Source organism: Moschus berezovskii, chromosome 1 (assembly GCF_049115385.1).
Source record: "Moschus berezovskii isolate FMDL1 chromosome 1, NW_MosBer_1.0, whole genome shotgun sequence".
NCBI classification, from domain to species: Eukaryota; Metazoa; Chordata; class Mammalia; order Artiodactyla; family Moschidae; genus Moschus; species Moschus berezovskii.
In genome coordinates this window covers 89,730,788-89,746,343 of record NC_142460.1, presented here as the reverse complement: position 1 = coordinate 89,746,343, position 15,556 = coordinate 89,730,788, and the positions used below count along the sequence as shown (strand labels likewise).

General features: G+C 45.2%; 1 protein-coding gene across 3 annotated transcripts in view; it reads left to right on the top strand.

Annotated features, from left to right (window-relative positions):
* MYLK (myosin light chain kinase) overlaps positions 1-15,556 on the top strand; it is a 292,274-nt gene that overhangs the window by 135,354 nt on the left and 141,364 nt on the right. For all 3 annotated transcript variants that reach the window (XM_055396158.2, XM_055396005.2, XM_055396085.2), the window contains one exon: positions 12,755-12,962. In XM_055396158.2, the coding sequence (XP_055252133.2) occupies positions 12,755-12,962 (208 nt within the window). The remainder of the gene's footprint in view (positions 1-12,754; positions 12,963-15,556) is intronic.

Below are 15,556 nucleotides of genomic sequence, written 5' to 3'. Positions count from 1 at the left end.
TCTTAACATCTTCTGCTTCTGTTAGGTCCCTACCATTTCTGTCCTTTATTGAGACCATCTTTCCATGAAATGTTCCCTTGGTATCTCTAATTTTCTTGAAGAGATCTCTAGTCTTTCCTATTTTGTTTTCCTCTATGTCTTTGCATTAATCACTGAGGAAGGCTTTCTTATCTCTCTTTGCTATTCTTTGGACCTCTTCATTCAAATGGGTATATCTTTCCTTTTCTCCTTTGCTTTTCACTTCTCTTCTTTTCACAGCTATTTGTAAGGCCTCCCTAGACAGCCATTTTGCTTTTTTGCATTTCTTTTTATTGGGGATGGTCTTGATCCCTGTCTCCTGTACAATGTTACGAACCTTCATCCACAGTTCATCAGGCACTCTGTCTATCAGATCTAGTCCCTTAAATCTATTTCTTACTTCCACTGTATAACCATAATGGATTTGATTTAGGTCATACCGGAATGGTCTAGTGGTTTTCCCCACTTTCTTCAATTTCAGTCTGAATTTGGCAGTAAGATGTTCATGATCTGAGCCACAGTCAGCTCACGGTCTTGTTTTTGCTGACTGTATAGTGCTTCTCCATCTTTGGCTGCAAAGAATATAATCAATCAAAACACAGAAATTCCTCAAAATTGAAAGATATGCATTATCTACAATGAAAAGACCTATTACCAAGGATCCAATACAATGAGTGAACAGACTTACAACAAAGCACATCATCATGGAGTTCTAGGCTGTCAGGAATAAAGAGAAGATTCCAGAAGCTCTGAAGGAAAACCCACACACGTACACTGGGTCAAAGAGGAAGGACCGGCATGGCATTATACCTCTTGTAGCAACACTGGATGCCAGAATCAGCAACTTCAAATGCCATGAAGTAATACCTTCAAAATTCTGAAGGAAGATTTTCCACTATAATTCCTTTCCTAGATAAAATGCCAGTTGAGTGTAGAGTATTGACACTTTTGGAAAGGACTTTTGGAAACTTAAAGATTTAATCTTCCTTGAATTTGTTCATAAAAAACCACTGGAGGAGGATATGTTCAACCGAAGTGGTGGCATCCAAGAGGATGGTGAAGGAAAGTCCCCAGAGCACCATGCACCAGGCCTAGACAGCACTGAGTTCAGATTTGGAGGACAGCAGCACAGTGTTCCAGGAGAGATATCTCCAATGGAGGAAAAAATAAAAGCCACCTATACATTTGACTATTGTTGAGATGACGCTTACTCCTTGGAAGGAAAGTTATGACCAACCTAGATAGCATATTAAAAAGCAGAGACATTACTCTGCCAACAAAGGTCCGTCTAGTCAAGGCTATGGTTTTTCCCATGGTCATGTATGGATGTGAGAGTTGGACTGTGAAGAAAGCTGAGTGCCGAAGAATTGATGCTTTTGAACTGTGGTGTTGGAGAAGACTCTTGAGAGTCCCTTGGACTGCAAGGAGTCCAACTAGTCCATCCTAAAGGAGATCAGTCCTGAGTGTTCATTGGTAGGACTGATGTTGAAGCTGAAACTCCAATATTTTGGCCACCTGATGCGAAGTGCTCACTCATTTGAAAAGACCCTGATGCTTGGAAAGATTGAAGGCAGGAAGAGAAGGGGACAACAGAGGATGAGGTGGTTGGATGGCATCACCAACTCGATGGACAAGAGTATGGGTAGACTCTGGGAGCTGGTGAGCCTAGCGTACTGCAGTCCATGGGGTCACAAAGAGTTGGACACGACTGAACGACTGAAGTGAACTGACTGAGAAGAATTTTATAGTTCTCCTGAGAAGTTACATTCTTAAAAAAAAACAATCAAACCAAAAGTATGGCAGGTATTAACTCTAGGGAAAAAAATCTATTAATAATTGTAATATACTATGTAGCTTGGCAACATCCGCTGGATCATGGAGAAAGCAAGAGAGTTCCAGAAAAACATCTATTTCTGCTTCATGGACTATGCCAAAGCCTTTGACTGTGTGGATCACAATAAACTGTGGATAATTCTGAAAGAGATGGGAATACCAGACCACCTGACCTGCCTCTTGAGAAACCTGTATGCAGGTCAGAAAGCAACAGTCAGAACTGGTCATGGAACAACAGACTGGTTCCAAATAGGAAAAGGAGTACGTCAAGGCTGTATATTGTCACCTTGCTTTTTTAACTTATATGCAGAGTACATCATGAGGAACACTGGGCTGGAAGAAGCACAAGCTGGAATCAAGATTGCCGGGAGAAATAACAATAACCTCAGATATGCAGATGACACCACCCTTATGGCAGAAAGTGAAGAGGAACTCAAAAGCCTCTTGATGAAAGTGAAAGAGGAGAGTGAAAAGGTTGGCTTGAAGCTCAACATTCAGAAAACAATGGTCATGGCATCTGGTCCCATCACTTCATGGGAAATAGATGGAAAAAAAGTGGAAACAGTGTCAGACTTTATTTTTTGGGGTTCCAAAATCACTGCAGATGCTGACTGCAGCCATGAAATTAAAAGACACTTACTCCTTGGAAGGAAAGTTATGACCAACCTTGATAGTATATTAAAAAGCAGAGACATTACTTTGTCAACAAAGGTCCGTCTAGTCAGGGCTATGGTTTTTCCCGTGGTCATGTATGGATGTGAGAGTTGGACTGTGAAGAAAGCTGATCGCCGAAGAATTGATGCTTTTGAACTGTGGTGTTGGAGAAGACTCTTGAGAGTCCCTTGGACTGCAAGGAGATCCAACCAGTCCATTCTAAAGGAGATCAATCCTGGGTGTTCATTGGAAGGACTGATGCTAAAGCTGAAACTCCAATACTTTGGCCACCTCATGCGACGAGTTGACTCACTGGAAAAGACTCTGATGCTGGGAAAGGTTGGGGGCGGGAGGAGAAGGGGACGACAGAGAATGAGATGGCTGGATGGCATCACCGACTCTGTGGACATGAGTTTGAGTGAACTCTGGGAGTTGGTGATGGACAGGGAGGCCTGGTGTGCTGTGATTCATGGGGTCGCGGAGAGTCGGACATGACTGAGCGACTGAACTGAACTGATGTAGCTTGGCAGTGAGCGAAACTAAAATAAAGCAAACACTAACACACTGGAGAAGGCAATGGCAAGCCACTCCAGTACTCTTGCCTAGAAAATCCCATGGATGGGGGAGCCTGGTAGGCTGCAGTCCGTGGGGTCGCTAAGGGTCGGACACGACTGAGCGACTTCACTTTCACTTTTCACTTTCACACATTGGAGAAGGAAATGGCAACCCACTCCAGTGTTCTTGCCTGGAGAATCCCAGGGACGGGGGAGCCTGATGGGCTTCCATCTATGGGGTCACACAGAGTCGGACACGACTGAAGTGACTTAGCAGCAGCAACACACTGGCATGATAAAAATTGTCATTAGTTACTGGGGGTAGGGGAAGAGCTTATGGGAAGGTTGAGAGCTAAAAGCTCATGTTTTGTAGAGAGAAGTTAAGACATAAAGTCTAAAATTTGAAAGAATAAAATAGTTGTGTAAGGTTGTTATTTAAAAACACTGGGGAAGAAAACAGAAGGACCGGCTAAAACAGTTGAAGATGATTTCCTGAAGGAAGTGGAAATTGGGGGTGGGAGGGGTAGAGCAGAGATCTGCTTTTTTTTTTTTTTTTAGTGACTTACTTATTGACATTTTGACCACATACATGTCTTGGCGAGAGTGAAAACATTTTAGGAAAGCATGTTGGGTTATGTTTTTCAGCCTGGTGGGCAGCCAGACACTGACACTGCACAGGAAACAACTTTTGATTCCTTATCTGGCTTGATACTCTATGCCGATGAGGGTGGCTTTGGGCAGTGAGATCTGGGGAGGACATTCTGCTATTAAGTGGCAAACTCACACTGCTTCTGTCTGCCCCTGGTGCAGATGTTTATGACAGCATCACAGAGGCACTCTCCCGACCACGCTGATGCAGGCCGCCCAAGAGGTCCTGCCATCCAAACTCTACCTGCTCACCCCACTCCCTCACAGCCTGTCGCCTGGGAGAGCCAAGCAGAATGCAGGCTTTGTGTGGTGACGTGTGTGCATGTGGAGCAGGTGGTCAGCAGCCAGGAGAGACAGTTAAGGTGAGGGAGCCAAGCCGAGATGCTTTCGGTGGCTGGGACCCTCTCGTCACTTTTGCCCACCTTTGCTTTTAAATAGAATTGCCTCATATTCTCAGAGAGTCCTCAAAGGATGGGACCTTCCCAGGATAATCTGTAGCCAGATTGAGTCTTGTGGATTTTTGAGTCTCGAGGTGTCTGGGCTCTACTGTGAGGAGTCAGAGCTGCTGCCAAGTGGTCTGTGTGTTGTTTGGGGAGGAGCCCTCTGCTCCATCTCTTCTGCCAGCAAAGTATGTCTCTCTCTCTCCAGATCCAACTATGATGGGCCAGAAACTCCAGATTTATTACCCCAGATTTGTTTCCTTCCTGAAACTTGCCCGTGCCCTTGAAATTCCAAGGCTGCATTAGTCAGTGAGGCAGAAATCAAAGGGATGGTCTCTGACTTGAAGTTTCACATGATGTTATTGGAGTGGGATTATGGCACAGGCAAAACGACAGACGGGATATTTGTTTTCAAATGTGCTTTTTGATATTACATGAAATCAACAATCACTTTTCAAAAGGGGTTTACCCTTCAAATAAAAATAATAAGCCAGTTCCACTAAGGCAAAAGGTGTTCTCAGTTACAGGTGTTAGGTTTTTATCTAATTAAGGGTGTGACACCTTGAAGCTGTGAATTCTAGTTGTGTAAGAGGAGGCTCAGCAAGCCCAGAAGTTCACAAGTACTGGTATTTCTTAGGGCAGAAGCGGTTTCATGCTGTCAAAGCTTTGAGCTGAATGGATGCTGAGGTACCTTATTACAAGGAATCACTGACCTCAGAGAAGAGACAGAGGACCTAACCTTTTGAATTTCTTAACGTACTATTGTATATGTATTTTCTCATTTGATCATAAACTTATCCGTGGAAATAGATACTGATATAGTTCCATCTTACAGTTGTATAAACTGAGGGCCAAGTAAGTTAAATAACCTGCCCAAGGTCAGGCAACTGGTGATTGCTACAGCCAGCACCCACACATGGCTCTGTTTGATTCCAGATGCCATATACCTTCCTGAATTAGGACTCTTATTTGCAAGTGACAGAAACCAAGTGCGTGGGTTAAATGAAAGGCAGGTATTGTCTAATGTGACCGAGTGGATCCTAAGTCCACCACATCCTAAGCCTGCCACACGTCTATCTCCTTCCTTCTTCGCTGCGTATGTGATGTCTTACTGTGCACATGGCTGGCTTCTCTTAGGTGGAGGCAAGGAAACAGAGATGGGAATGGGGGAGGATGGCTACAGGTAGCTTCAGGCTTACATCTTCCCATCTTAGGATCCCTGTGAAGAGACAGTTTGGTCTCGCTTTATTCTAATTGAAATTGCAGGGAAGAGTCCTGATTGGCTGACTTGGATCAGGCTCATTGTGAAAGCTTGAGGGCTTTGGCCAGAAGCACTACTGATTCCTCTCCACCAGACTCACTGGAGGTGGGTAGCAGGGAAGGGAGCAGATCTTCAAAGGAGGGGCTTACCCTGGGAAAGGTGGCAGGAGATCCTGAGCACATCAAACAAAACCAAGCCACATCAAACAAAACCAAGCCACAGCACTAATTTGTTAAACTTCTGTGATACCATGCACCTCTTATTAATATTTTAATCTGAGAGTATGTCTCAGCTCCGTATTAGAAACTGGAGGGTGAGCTTAGCTCCTGGGCCAGCCTCGCCAGCTGGAAACACTGGTTCCGTGGAAACCTTTGTTAGGGGAGGTAAAGCCAGAACTCAGGGCTTTGTGCAGAGAGGTTCCCAGTAAGGCTGAAATCCCACAGCCACCCCACAGGGACTGGATCACAAATGGAAGGACACTTGTTTTCATAGGAAAACCCTGAATTTGGAAGCGCGAGGAAAACATCAGTGTCAGGGGTTCCTGATTACATTTAGAATTCTGTTTCTTTGTTAGACTGCACTGGAGTTTTAAATGCTTGTGTCATTGAAAGGGAATCAAAAAGTTGCACACATTGATAAGCTTGAGCTAGATAAAAGGAAATCAGACTTCTTGTTTGAAACAGTCAAAAGGGCCTGAGGTATAACCCTAGGCTGCCAAGCTGTGACCTGTCTTGTCCTCTTTGTGGGAATAACAGTGTGTTCTCAGTCTGGCAGATGTGGGGGTATGGGGGTGTCTGTGTCCTGGGCCAAAGGAAAAGAAAACTTGACACAGGAAGTGAGATCACAGCGAGAGACTTCCAGCATCTTTCCTGAAAACCTAGGTGGCCTTCTCCGGCCCCGCGTGAAGAATGCTTCTCTGCATTTTGCTTTTGTTTTTCATGGAACTGCTTCAGTCCCTGCTGTTTCACAACTTTGGACTTAAGGACAGAGAAGATCCAGCAGTTTAAGCCTCTCACTAATTGCTGCTTTTAGCTGGTATGATCTCTTCCTGAAGATTCTGTGGGTTCAGTCAAGGCTTTTGACTGTTGGTAATGGGATTATTCAAAGCCTTAATTAAGTTCCTGCCTGTCCAGTGGGCCAGGTGCCGGGTGCTGACACAGTCCCAGGCCCCTAAACTGTCTTGTCATACCTGTGGTTCACCCTTCACTCTTCACTCTCATAATATATCCATGATGTAAGTTTCATAGGCATTTTCTGTGGTCTAATTTGCTGGGGGTATTAATATTTTAATTCTTTCTGTGCATCCATGTCCATTTATTATCTGGACGAGCTTATACTTGGAGATGGGACAGAAGATTCGTCTTCAATGAATTCCTCAGGATCATTGGTTTCTTTGCTATTATTTTCAGTTTTTAAATCACCAGATCTGTCCTAGTCATTTATCCTAGGAGAATTTATTTATGTAGAAGAAGATGCCTTGAAATAGGGCAAGAAATTCAGAGTGATGGGCTATAGGTAGGCTGGCAATCATAGGAAGCATGGAGACAGTTGAGTTGCAGAATCAGCTTTGTCTGTCTTGAGGAGGGGGACATCTGTCCAGCAGATTTCCTTAATTTCCCATCCTTTAGGCTAAGCTTTTCCCAGCACTGATTTGGGTTACTCAGTAGGATTCAAAGAAATACTTACGGACAAACCCTTCATCTCTTATTCCCAGCCCCAAGGATTTCTCAGCTCACTGCTCACATCTTCTCTGTGTCTCTTTCCAACTCCCCAGTGTCCCGCTGGGCAGTCCCCTTTCACCCTGGCTTTAGTGTAATCCTGGTTTCTCTCTCTTTTTGGTCTCCCTCCATTCCCATCATGAGCAGAGCTTCAGTTTCATGTCTTGCCCAACTTGGCACTGCAGCTGTGTGGCTTGGCAGTGTGCAAACAGACATGTCCACCCAGGTACAAAAGACATGCAGGAGATCATCAAAAACAGGAACATCACCCCCTTTCTACCTCTTACCAAGCTGAGAAGGTAGATGTGTTGCTCTGAGTCTCGTAGGGGTATGGAGGCCAGAGAAGCTGAATTTGCTCTGGGCTTACACCCTGGTAGCCTATTCCAGGCAACCCAGAATTGACTGCAAGCCCTTCACACACATCAGAGAAAAATCAAAAGATAGGTTCAATCCCTGGGTCAGAAAGATCCCCTGGAGGAGGGCATAGCAACCCACTCCAGCATTCTTTCCTGGATAATCCCATGGACAGAGGAGACTGGCAGGCTATAGGCAAAGAGTCAGACGCAACTGAAGTGACTGAGCACACACACCCTTAAGAATGTTTCACTTTCAGTCATTAAGTAGATCTCTAAACAGCACCAGGTTCTGCAAAACTTCCCAGCATGGCAGGCAGATGTGACATGGCAGCAAGCAGCCGCCCGCCTGCAGCCCAGCTTTCTCCTCACCAGCCAACACACGCAGAACAAGCCCCCACTCCTTTTAAAGGTCTTCTGAGGCCATAAAGGCTCTTGGGGACACTTTATGGAACTGAAGCACAGTTTTACTATTTTAAATTATTATAGGGGTTATGGTGACTCTATCTTTATTTTTATGACAAGTTGTAAGATATGCCCCTGATTTATTTGATCCCAAGCTTTTGTTTAAGAATACAACCTCCAATTAAATGTGGTTACTGTGGCAAAAAAAATATGATTCTCCTTAGAATGACCCTCTTTGGGGCCATTTCCAAAAACTCATTATGGTGAGAAGTCAGAGCTGCCTGCTCATATTCACAGGCATCTCTCCTTGTGGTCGCTCGGTTTTCCCTTATGGAGGATTAGAGAGTATTAAGGCTGTGGGCTGGGCCCAGGGGAGACTGGGAGGGGAAGAAAGAATCTTCCCCTAGAAGCTAAGTCGGTCATTATTTAATCCAGACTACTTCGGGGATAGAAGGGACCTGAGATATCAAGAATTGTTTTCTCATCAATGAAAGGAAGAAATTACAACCTGAAGAGGTCGGAAGCCAAGCCAGACCTAGGACACAGGCCTGGCTGTTATGTCATCTGTCTTCTCTGTCCCACACTGACTCTCCTAGGGATGTCTTGGGCACATGCATGGCACCCATCCTATTTATCTTAGGCCATTGGGTTATTTCTGCTGCTGCTGTGCTGCTGTGTCACTTCAGTCGTGTCCAACTCTGTGTGACCCCATAGACAGAAGCCCACTAGGCTCCCCCATCCCTGGGATTCTCCAGGCAAGAACACTGGAGTGGGTTGCCATTTCCTTCTCCAATGTGTGAAAGTGAAAAGTGAAAGTGAAGTCGCTCAGTCGTGTCCGACCCTTAGCGACCCCATGGACTGCAGCCTACCAGGCTCCTCCATCCATGGGATTTTCTAGGCAAGAGTACTGGAGTGGCTTGCCATTGCCTTCTCTGTGGGTTATTTCTACTATAACAGAAATACAATAGATGGGGTGGTTTAAACAACAGAAATTAATTTCTCACAGTTTTGGAGACTGGAAAGTCCGAAATCAAGGCGCTAGCAGATTCAGTGTCTGGGGAGATCCAGCTCCTGGTTTGTAGATAGTCAGCTTCTTGCTGTGTCCTCACGTGGTAAAAAGGAGTGAGGGAGCTCCCTGGAATAGCTTTTGTAAGAGCACTAATCCCATTCATGAGGGTCCCACCCTTCTGACCTAATCACTCCAAAGGGCCTGGCTCCTAATATAACGCATTAAGGGTTAGGATTTCAACATGAACTTTAGAGAGACACATTTAGTCTATGACACTGTCCTTTGTTACTCCAAGGAAACAGCCCTAGACTTGCTTTTAGCATGGCCATGACCATTGACATTTTCCCCAAATGGGGAACAGATATTGCTTTAATATAGGGGAGGTTTAGAGTCTATAAGGGATAGACATTTATCAACGCTTTGGGTTCTATAGTATTTATCTTACCAAAACATAAATTTACACTGAGGCACAGAGAGACAGCTACTCAACTGGTAGACCAAAATTGTGGTCCCAGATCTGCCACTTGATCTTATTGATAGCAAATTGTTCACTTCTCCAGGCCTCTTTCCTTAGCTCTCAGGGCTTAATATTATTGTCCTTGCATGCTGTCACAGACACTCTTGGTACCCCACCAAAATCACCTTCACCAGGCTGCTACACCTGTTCCCATTTGCTCTGAGTGTCAGTTAAGGGTTTGGCTTCCTGAATCTTTATCTCAGGTTCTGCTTCTGCTTCCCAAGACACCTCCATTATAGCACTGCAAGAATCAAAAACGATTCTCTATGTGGAAGACTCTGAAAACTGAAGTATCACTGGGCTTTTATTGCAGTTTTGACTGGACTGTAAAAGTCCCAGCTGTGGCTTCTTGGCAGAAGGCCCATGATGAAGGCAGATAAGACAGCCAGGGAGGGCAGGGCTGTTGTCACACACCCAAGAATGTGAGTCTGGATTTCTCTTCTTTCCCCACCTAGGAGCTCAAGATAGTGGGAAGACAATAAAAATGAGTTTACTTGAAGCTGAGTAATTTTTAGGTAAGGTTAGGTAGTGACTGAACAAGTTTTTCCATATTGGGAGGATAAGAATTGGAGCTGCGGATCATTCAGACCTTGGAACAGAAAAAGGTCATAGAAATTCCTGCTTTTGCTTCAGATGCAGGGTGTCCAAAAGTCCATTGCAAACTGTAGTTTTCTACGTGGCACTAGTTTCAGCATTTAAAAATCCTTGGATACTTACTTTAAATATATAAGGGCACTGCAGAGGTGGATTTGGTGGTGTGGGGTGGAGGGGAATGTCTATGCATATAGAAAATGAGAGGAAAATAGAAAGGGAAATAGGATCTGTGTCCTCAAGGTCTGGAGCACTTGCAATGTCCCCAGTTAATCATTGATGCCTCCAGCCCTGATGGCTTCAGAGCTGGCACCACTGCAGGGGGCCAGAGCACTTGCTCATGGAATGCTAAGGATGCATTTGGTACAGTTAATGATTCATCACCTCCCCCCAGTCCCAGGGTCCTGCATCCCTTTCTCTGACACTGACAGAAGGTTACCTGATCATTTTCTGGAGTTGAGGTTGGCCCTGCCTAACAGGGTGGAGGAAAGGATGATGACTCACAAATTCACTGTAAGACCAGACTCCCAAGGGGCTTCCTTCTGTAGGAAAGTTTCTTTCCTTAGCTGTTGCCTGAAGCTTCACGGAGAAAAAGAATGTGTTATTTGAGTGATTGTCTGATATTCCTTGGCATGAAGTTTTGTGCCAAGAGTGTACCACAAGATGATATGTTTTTTATATGGATATGTGGCATCTGCCACCTTCAGACATGCATAATATTTGTGTACCACTTTTAATTCCAATTCCAGATTTAGGTACCTTGAGGGGCTCCACAAATTAATAAATGATTGTGCTATACATTTATTATGTGTGTTAAGTCACTTCTGTTGTGTCTGACTCTTTGTGACCCCATGGGCTGTAGCCCACCAGGCTCATCTGTCCATGGGATTTCCCAGGCAAGAATACTGGATTGAGTGCCATGCCCTACTCCAGGGTATCTTCCTGAGCCAGGAATCAAACCTGCATCTTCTGTGACTCCTCAATGCAGGCAGCTTCCTTACCACTGAGCCACTGGGGAAGTCATATATTCATTATACAGACACACTAATATGAAAGGAACACATATTTTCATTTAAATTTTTTTCTGTTTTACAAAGATCAGGGGTGTTATTTGCAAGAATATCAGAAAATGATAGTTGAGTAAAAGGAAAAGAGGAGCAACCCAGAGGTGATCTCTTTTTGTTTCATATCACAACAGACATTATAATATGCATGTGGTCCCCTTCAACCCCATCACCCTGAGATAGGATATGTGTGCTTGGCAAGGCTGCAATGGTCCAGGTGTGAGTGCACAGCGACCTACCCTCCCCTTTCTCCCATGTGCTGATAAAGCATCCTCTCTGACCTTGCTGAGGCATGTGATGAGAATTATAGCTGCCAGTCACTGAAGGCTTTCTTTGTAAATGCAATTTGGCGTTATCCAGTGAATTGGGGTTTTGCTGCATCTGTACCCATGCTCTCTTGTCTTGGAAGTGGATATGTGTGTAAAAGCCACTGCTGCCACCTATTTGCAACACCAACAGTTTCTTTCTCAGGAGGGTTCTGTGATGTCTTCTGTGCATTTCCAATGCTAAAATCCCCCAATTCAGGGTCCCAGGGTTTGCACTGATGGGCCAGTCTGAGCCCTGCTCCTCTGAAGAGGAATCCATTCCGAAGGGCTGATTGAGTTTCTTGGGTTTCAGGGCCCTTGGGGAACTTTCTCTGAAACTCAAAGTGATTTCTTTTCTTGGAACTTATCTCTCCCTGCATTTCCCCCTCGTTGGGGAAACATCTTCTCTCTGAACAAGTTGCTATGAGGCTCAGATATGTTAAGTATTTCGAAAAGTGCTTAACACTTAGCACTCAGAAGATGTTAGCTGCTAACAATTCGTAGAGAGAGTGGTCTTGGGTAGCATTGCCTGATGGACACATTAAGCAAGGCACATATGTAGGTGTACCTTTCCTAGTAACCACATTAAAACACTAAAAAGAAACAAGTGAAATTAGTTCTAACAATATATTTTATTTAACCCAATATGTCAAAGTTACTATCTTTTCCAAATGTAATCAGTATTTCTAAATTATCGAGGCATGTTACATTCTCTTTTCATACTAACTCTTCGAAGCCCCTTGTGTAATTTACACTTACTCTTACATGTGACTCAGGATCAGCCATGTTTCAAGCACCTGGTCACCATGTGTGGCTAGTGGCTGCCGTACTGGGCAGCTCAGATCTAGAACCTTGCTACCCAAGGTAAGTTCCAGGGAACAGCAGCCTCAGCAGTGTCTGAGAGCTTATCTGAATGGCAGAATCTCAGGCCCACCCCAGACCTATAGAAGCAGAAACTGCATTTTTAAGAAGTATCTGTTGCTTGTTAGAGTGGGAAGCATTGGTCTAGAATCCCCATGTTCAGTCCCCACCCCTGGGATTCTGATTTAATTGGTCCAAGGTTGGACCTGGGCACTAGTATTTGCTTTGAATCTACCCCAGTGATTCTAATCATGCAACCAGGCTTGAGAGACATCTGTGTGGTGGGCTCTAAAGCCAGGATGCCTGACTTGGCCACTTTCTATCTTCAAGGCCTCAAGAAATCTACCAAAACTCTGCATCTCAATTTCCTCATCTCTAAAATGGAGATGAAAGTAGTATTTGTTTCATGGGCTGCTTAAGAGGATTATATGAGTTAATACATGTAAAGTACCCAGAACAATACTTGATAGATAGGAAGTACTCCTTATGTACCAGCTCTCACCCTTTCTTCTTTTCCTTGAAGGTTCGGGGCTACCCAGAGCCCCAAGTGACATGGCACAGAAATGGACAACCCATCACCAGTGGGGGCCGCTTCCTGCTGGACTGTGGTACCCGGGGGACTTTCAGCCTTTTGATTCATGCTGTGCGTGAAGAGGACAAGGGAAAGTATACCTGTGAAGCCACTAACGGTAGTGGAGCCCGTCAGGTGACAGTGGAGTTGACAGTAGAAGGTGAGTCCCAGGGGGTGAAAACACTAGGGAGAGATAAGCCTTCAGTTTCCTATGGCCTGCAGCTCCCGCTTCAGCCCTCTCTTGGGAGAGGAACCCACAAGAGAAAACATCCCCATATCCCTGAACTCAGGACCTTGTCGTCTGATGGGGGAAATGTGGTCCCTGGAACACAGGAGGCATCCAGGGGACAATGTTGGACTACACATCCCCGCACTCCCCAGCTCCAGCCTTCCCTTCGCTTCCCCTCACACTGAGACAGACTGGATGGACTCCTCATCATGGCCTTAGGAGGCCCAGTGCGCTCCTGCCTGGCTCTCCAGACCCATTTCCTTCCGCTCCTCCACTGTGGTCACTGCTTGCTCCAATGAGGTCACACTGTGACCCAGTCCTTGAGCAAAACCTCAGGGCCTTCGCCTGCTGTTCCCTGTGTAAAGAAGAGCTCTTTCCACGGCCCTGCCCCTGACTTGCCCCTCCCTGACTTCAGATCTCTGCTCAGACATCCCCTCCTTGGAGAGCCCTCTCCGATGCTTCATCCCCAGGGCTCTCCCTCCTCTCACTCCACCCCAACTTTTCCTTCCAGAGCTGTCACTGTCTCCTGTTTTACTACCTCCTCCATCCAAATAGCCCCTAACTGGAAGCTCTAGAAGAAGAGGGATTTTTATCTGTTTACTGCTGTATCTCCAGGATCTAGAAAACTTCCTGGCGTGTGATACTGAACTATTTAGAGAATGAACAATGTTTATTATCATCATTATAAAGTAATACATGCCTGTCGTAAAAAGCTTTGTAAAACTCAAAAAAATGTATAGGAGATAAACATACCAGCTTGTTAACGCTGATTATTTTGTTGTTGGTTTTTTTTCCTTTGTACTTAAAAATTTTTTTATTAACTTCAAAAGTTCCAGGAAAACATTTGACTGTAAGTTAAACTATTCCTTTGTGGCTGGTATATCTCCCACATGCTAAAGACACTTCACCAGAGAGAACATTTCCAGTTCAGGCCACTTTCTGCTGCTTAATGGCCTGATATCTTAAAGGACGTGGGCATTCATCAGACCCCCAGAAGTATAACAAGTGTCCCTCCACCCTTCCTAAGGGGCTGTAAACCAAAAGGTCAGACTCATTTTCTCCTCTCTCAGGAAACAGTCCTCCCAACCTTGATTTCAAGGGACACTGTGTGCCAGAGAAGGTTTCTGAAGGGGGTGAGGTGTACCCAGGCCAATGTTTTTCCTGTTTGCTTGCATCATGACAGGACAGACAGGCTGTTTCACAGAACAGGATATGCATAGTTTGGATGCTTTCCCCAAATTCTTCAACCAGTTGACTCATTCTTTTTAATGGCCTTGCAGTACCTGTGGGCTGGGGTATTCCACGGGGAAAGTGGTCCCCAATCAGTCTCTGAATGGCCCCTATCTTGGCCAGTTCTGGTCCTGTGTTTTCCCCTACATTACGCACCTTTCATGCCCAAACTTGAGTTGAGGCCCACAGATAGAAATTACTTTATCCTCTTGTGTTATCAGCCCAGGCTGCCATAACAAAATACCACAGACTGCATGCCTTAAATAACAGAAATTAATTTTCTCACAGTTTTGGCGGCTGGAAGTTCAGGCTCAGGGTCCAGCAGGATTTGGTTTCTGGTGAAGGCTCTGTTTCTGACTAGCCACCTTTCTGCTGTGTCCTCTCATGGTGGAGATAACTGGTGTCTCTTGATCTTCTTATAAGGGCACCAGCCTTATTGGATTAGGTGTGTGTATGTGTTAGTCGTTCAGTCCTGTCCAATTCTTTGCAACCCCACGGACTGCAGCCCTCCAGGCTCTTCTGCCCATGGAATTTACTGGAGTGGGTTGCCGTTTCCTACTGCAGGGGATCTTCCTGACCCAGGGATAGAACCCTCGGCTCTTGCTTCTCCTGCATTGGCGGGTGGATTCTTTACCACTGCACCACCTGGGAAGCCCTCTTGGATTAGGGCCGCACCTTTATGACCTCACTGAACCTTTGTCATGTCTTCAAAGGCCCTGCCTCCAAATACAGCCACATGGGGTGAGAGTGGGGGGATTAGGGTTTCAATATATGAATTTGGGTAGGGACACAGAAATGTTTAAAACATCCCTTTTCTGGTTTTCTATTTGGAACTGGGGAAATGAGCAATCAGAGGTCCAAGGTTCTGGTCCCAACTTTTGCCAGTAAACATGGGACTTTAAATTCCACATCTCTGTTTCTGCAGAATAAAGGGTTTGGATTCTCTGGTCTCTACAGCCTGGACTAGTCCTTGTTTTCTATGATCCATTTTAAAGGAATGAAGTTGGTAGGAGTGAAATGTGTGCTCAGTCATATCTGACTCTTTTGCGACCCCATGGACTGTAGACCGCCAGGCTCCTCTGTCCATGGGATTTTACAGGCAAGAAAACTGGAGTGGGCTGCCATTTCCTTCTCCAGGGGAATCTTCCTGACTCAGGGATCAAGCCCATGTCTGTTGGGTCTCCTGCACTGGCAAATGGATTCTTTACCACTAGCGCCACCTAGGGAGCTATATACAACCCAGGTCACATGAAACTTTTTTTTTATTTCCATCAGTGAAGACATTGTCTCTGCTA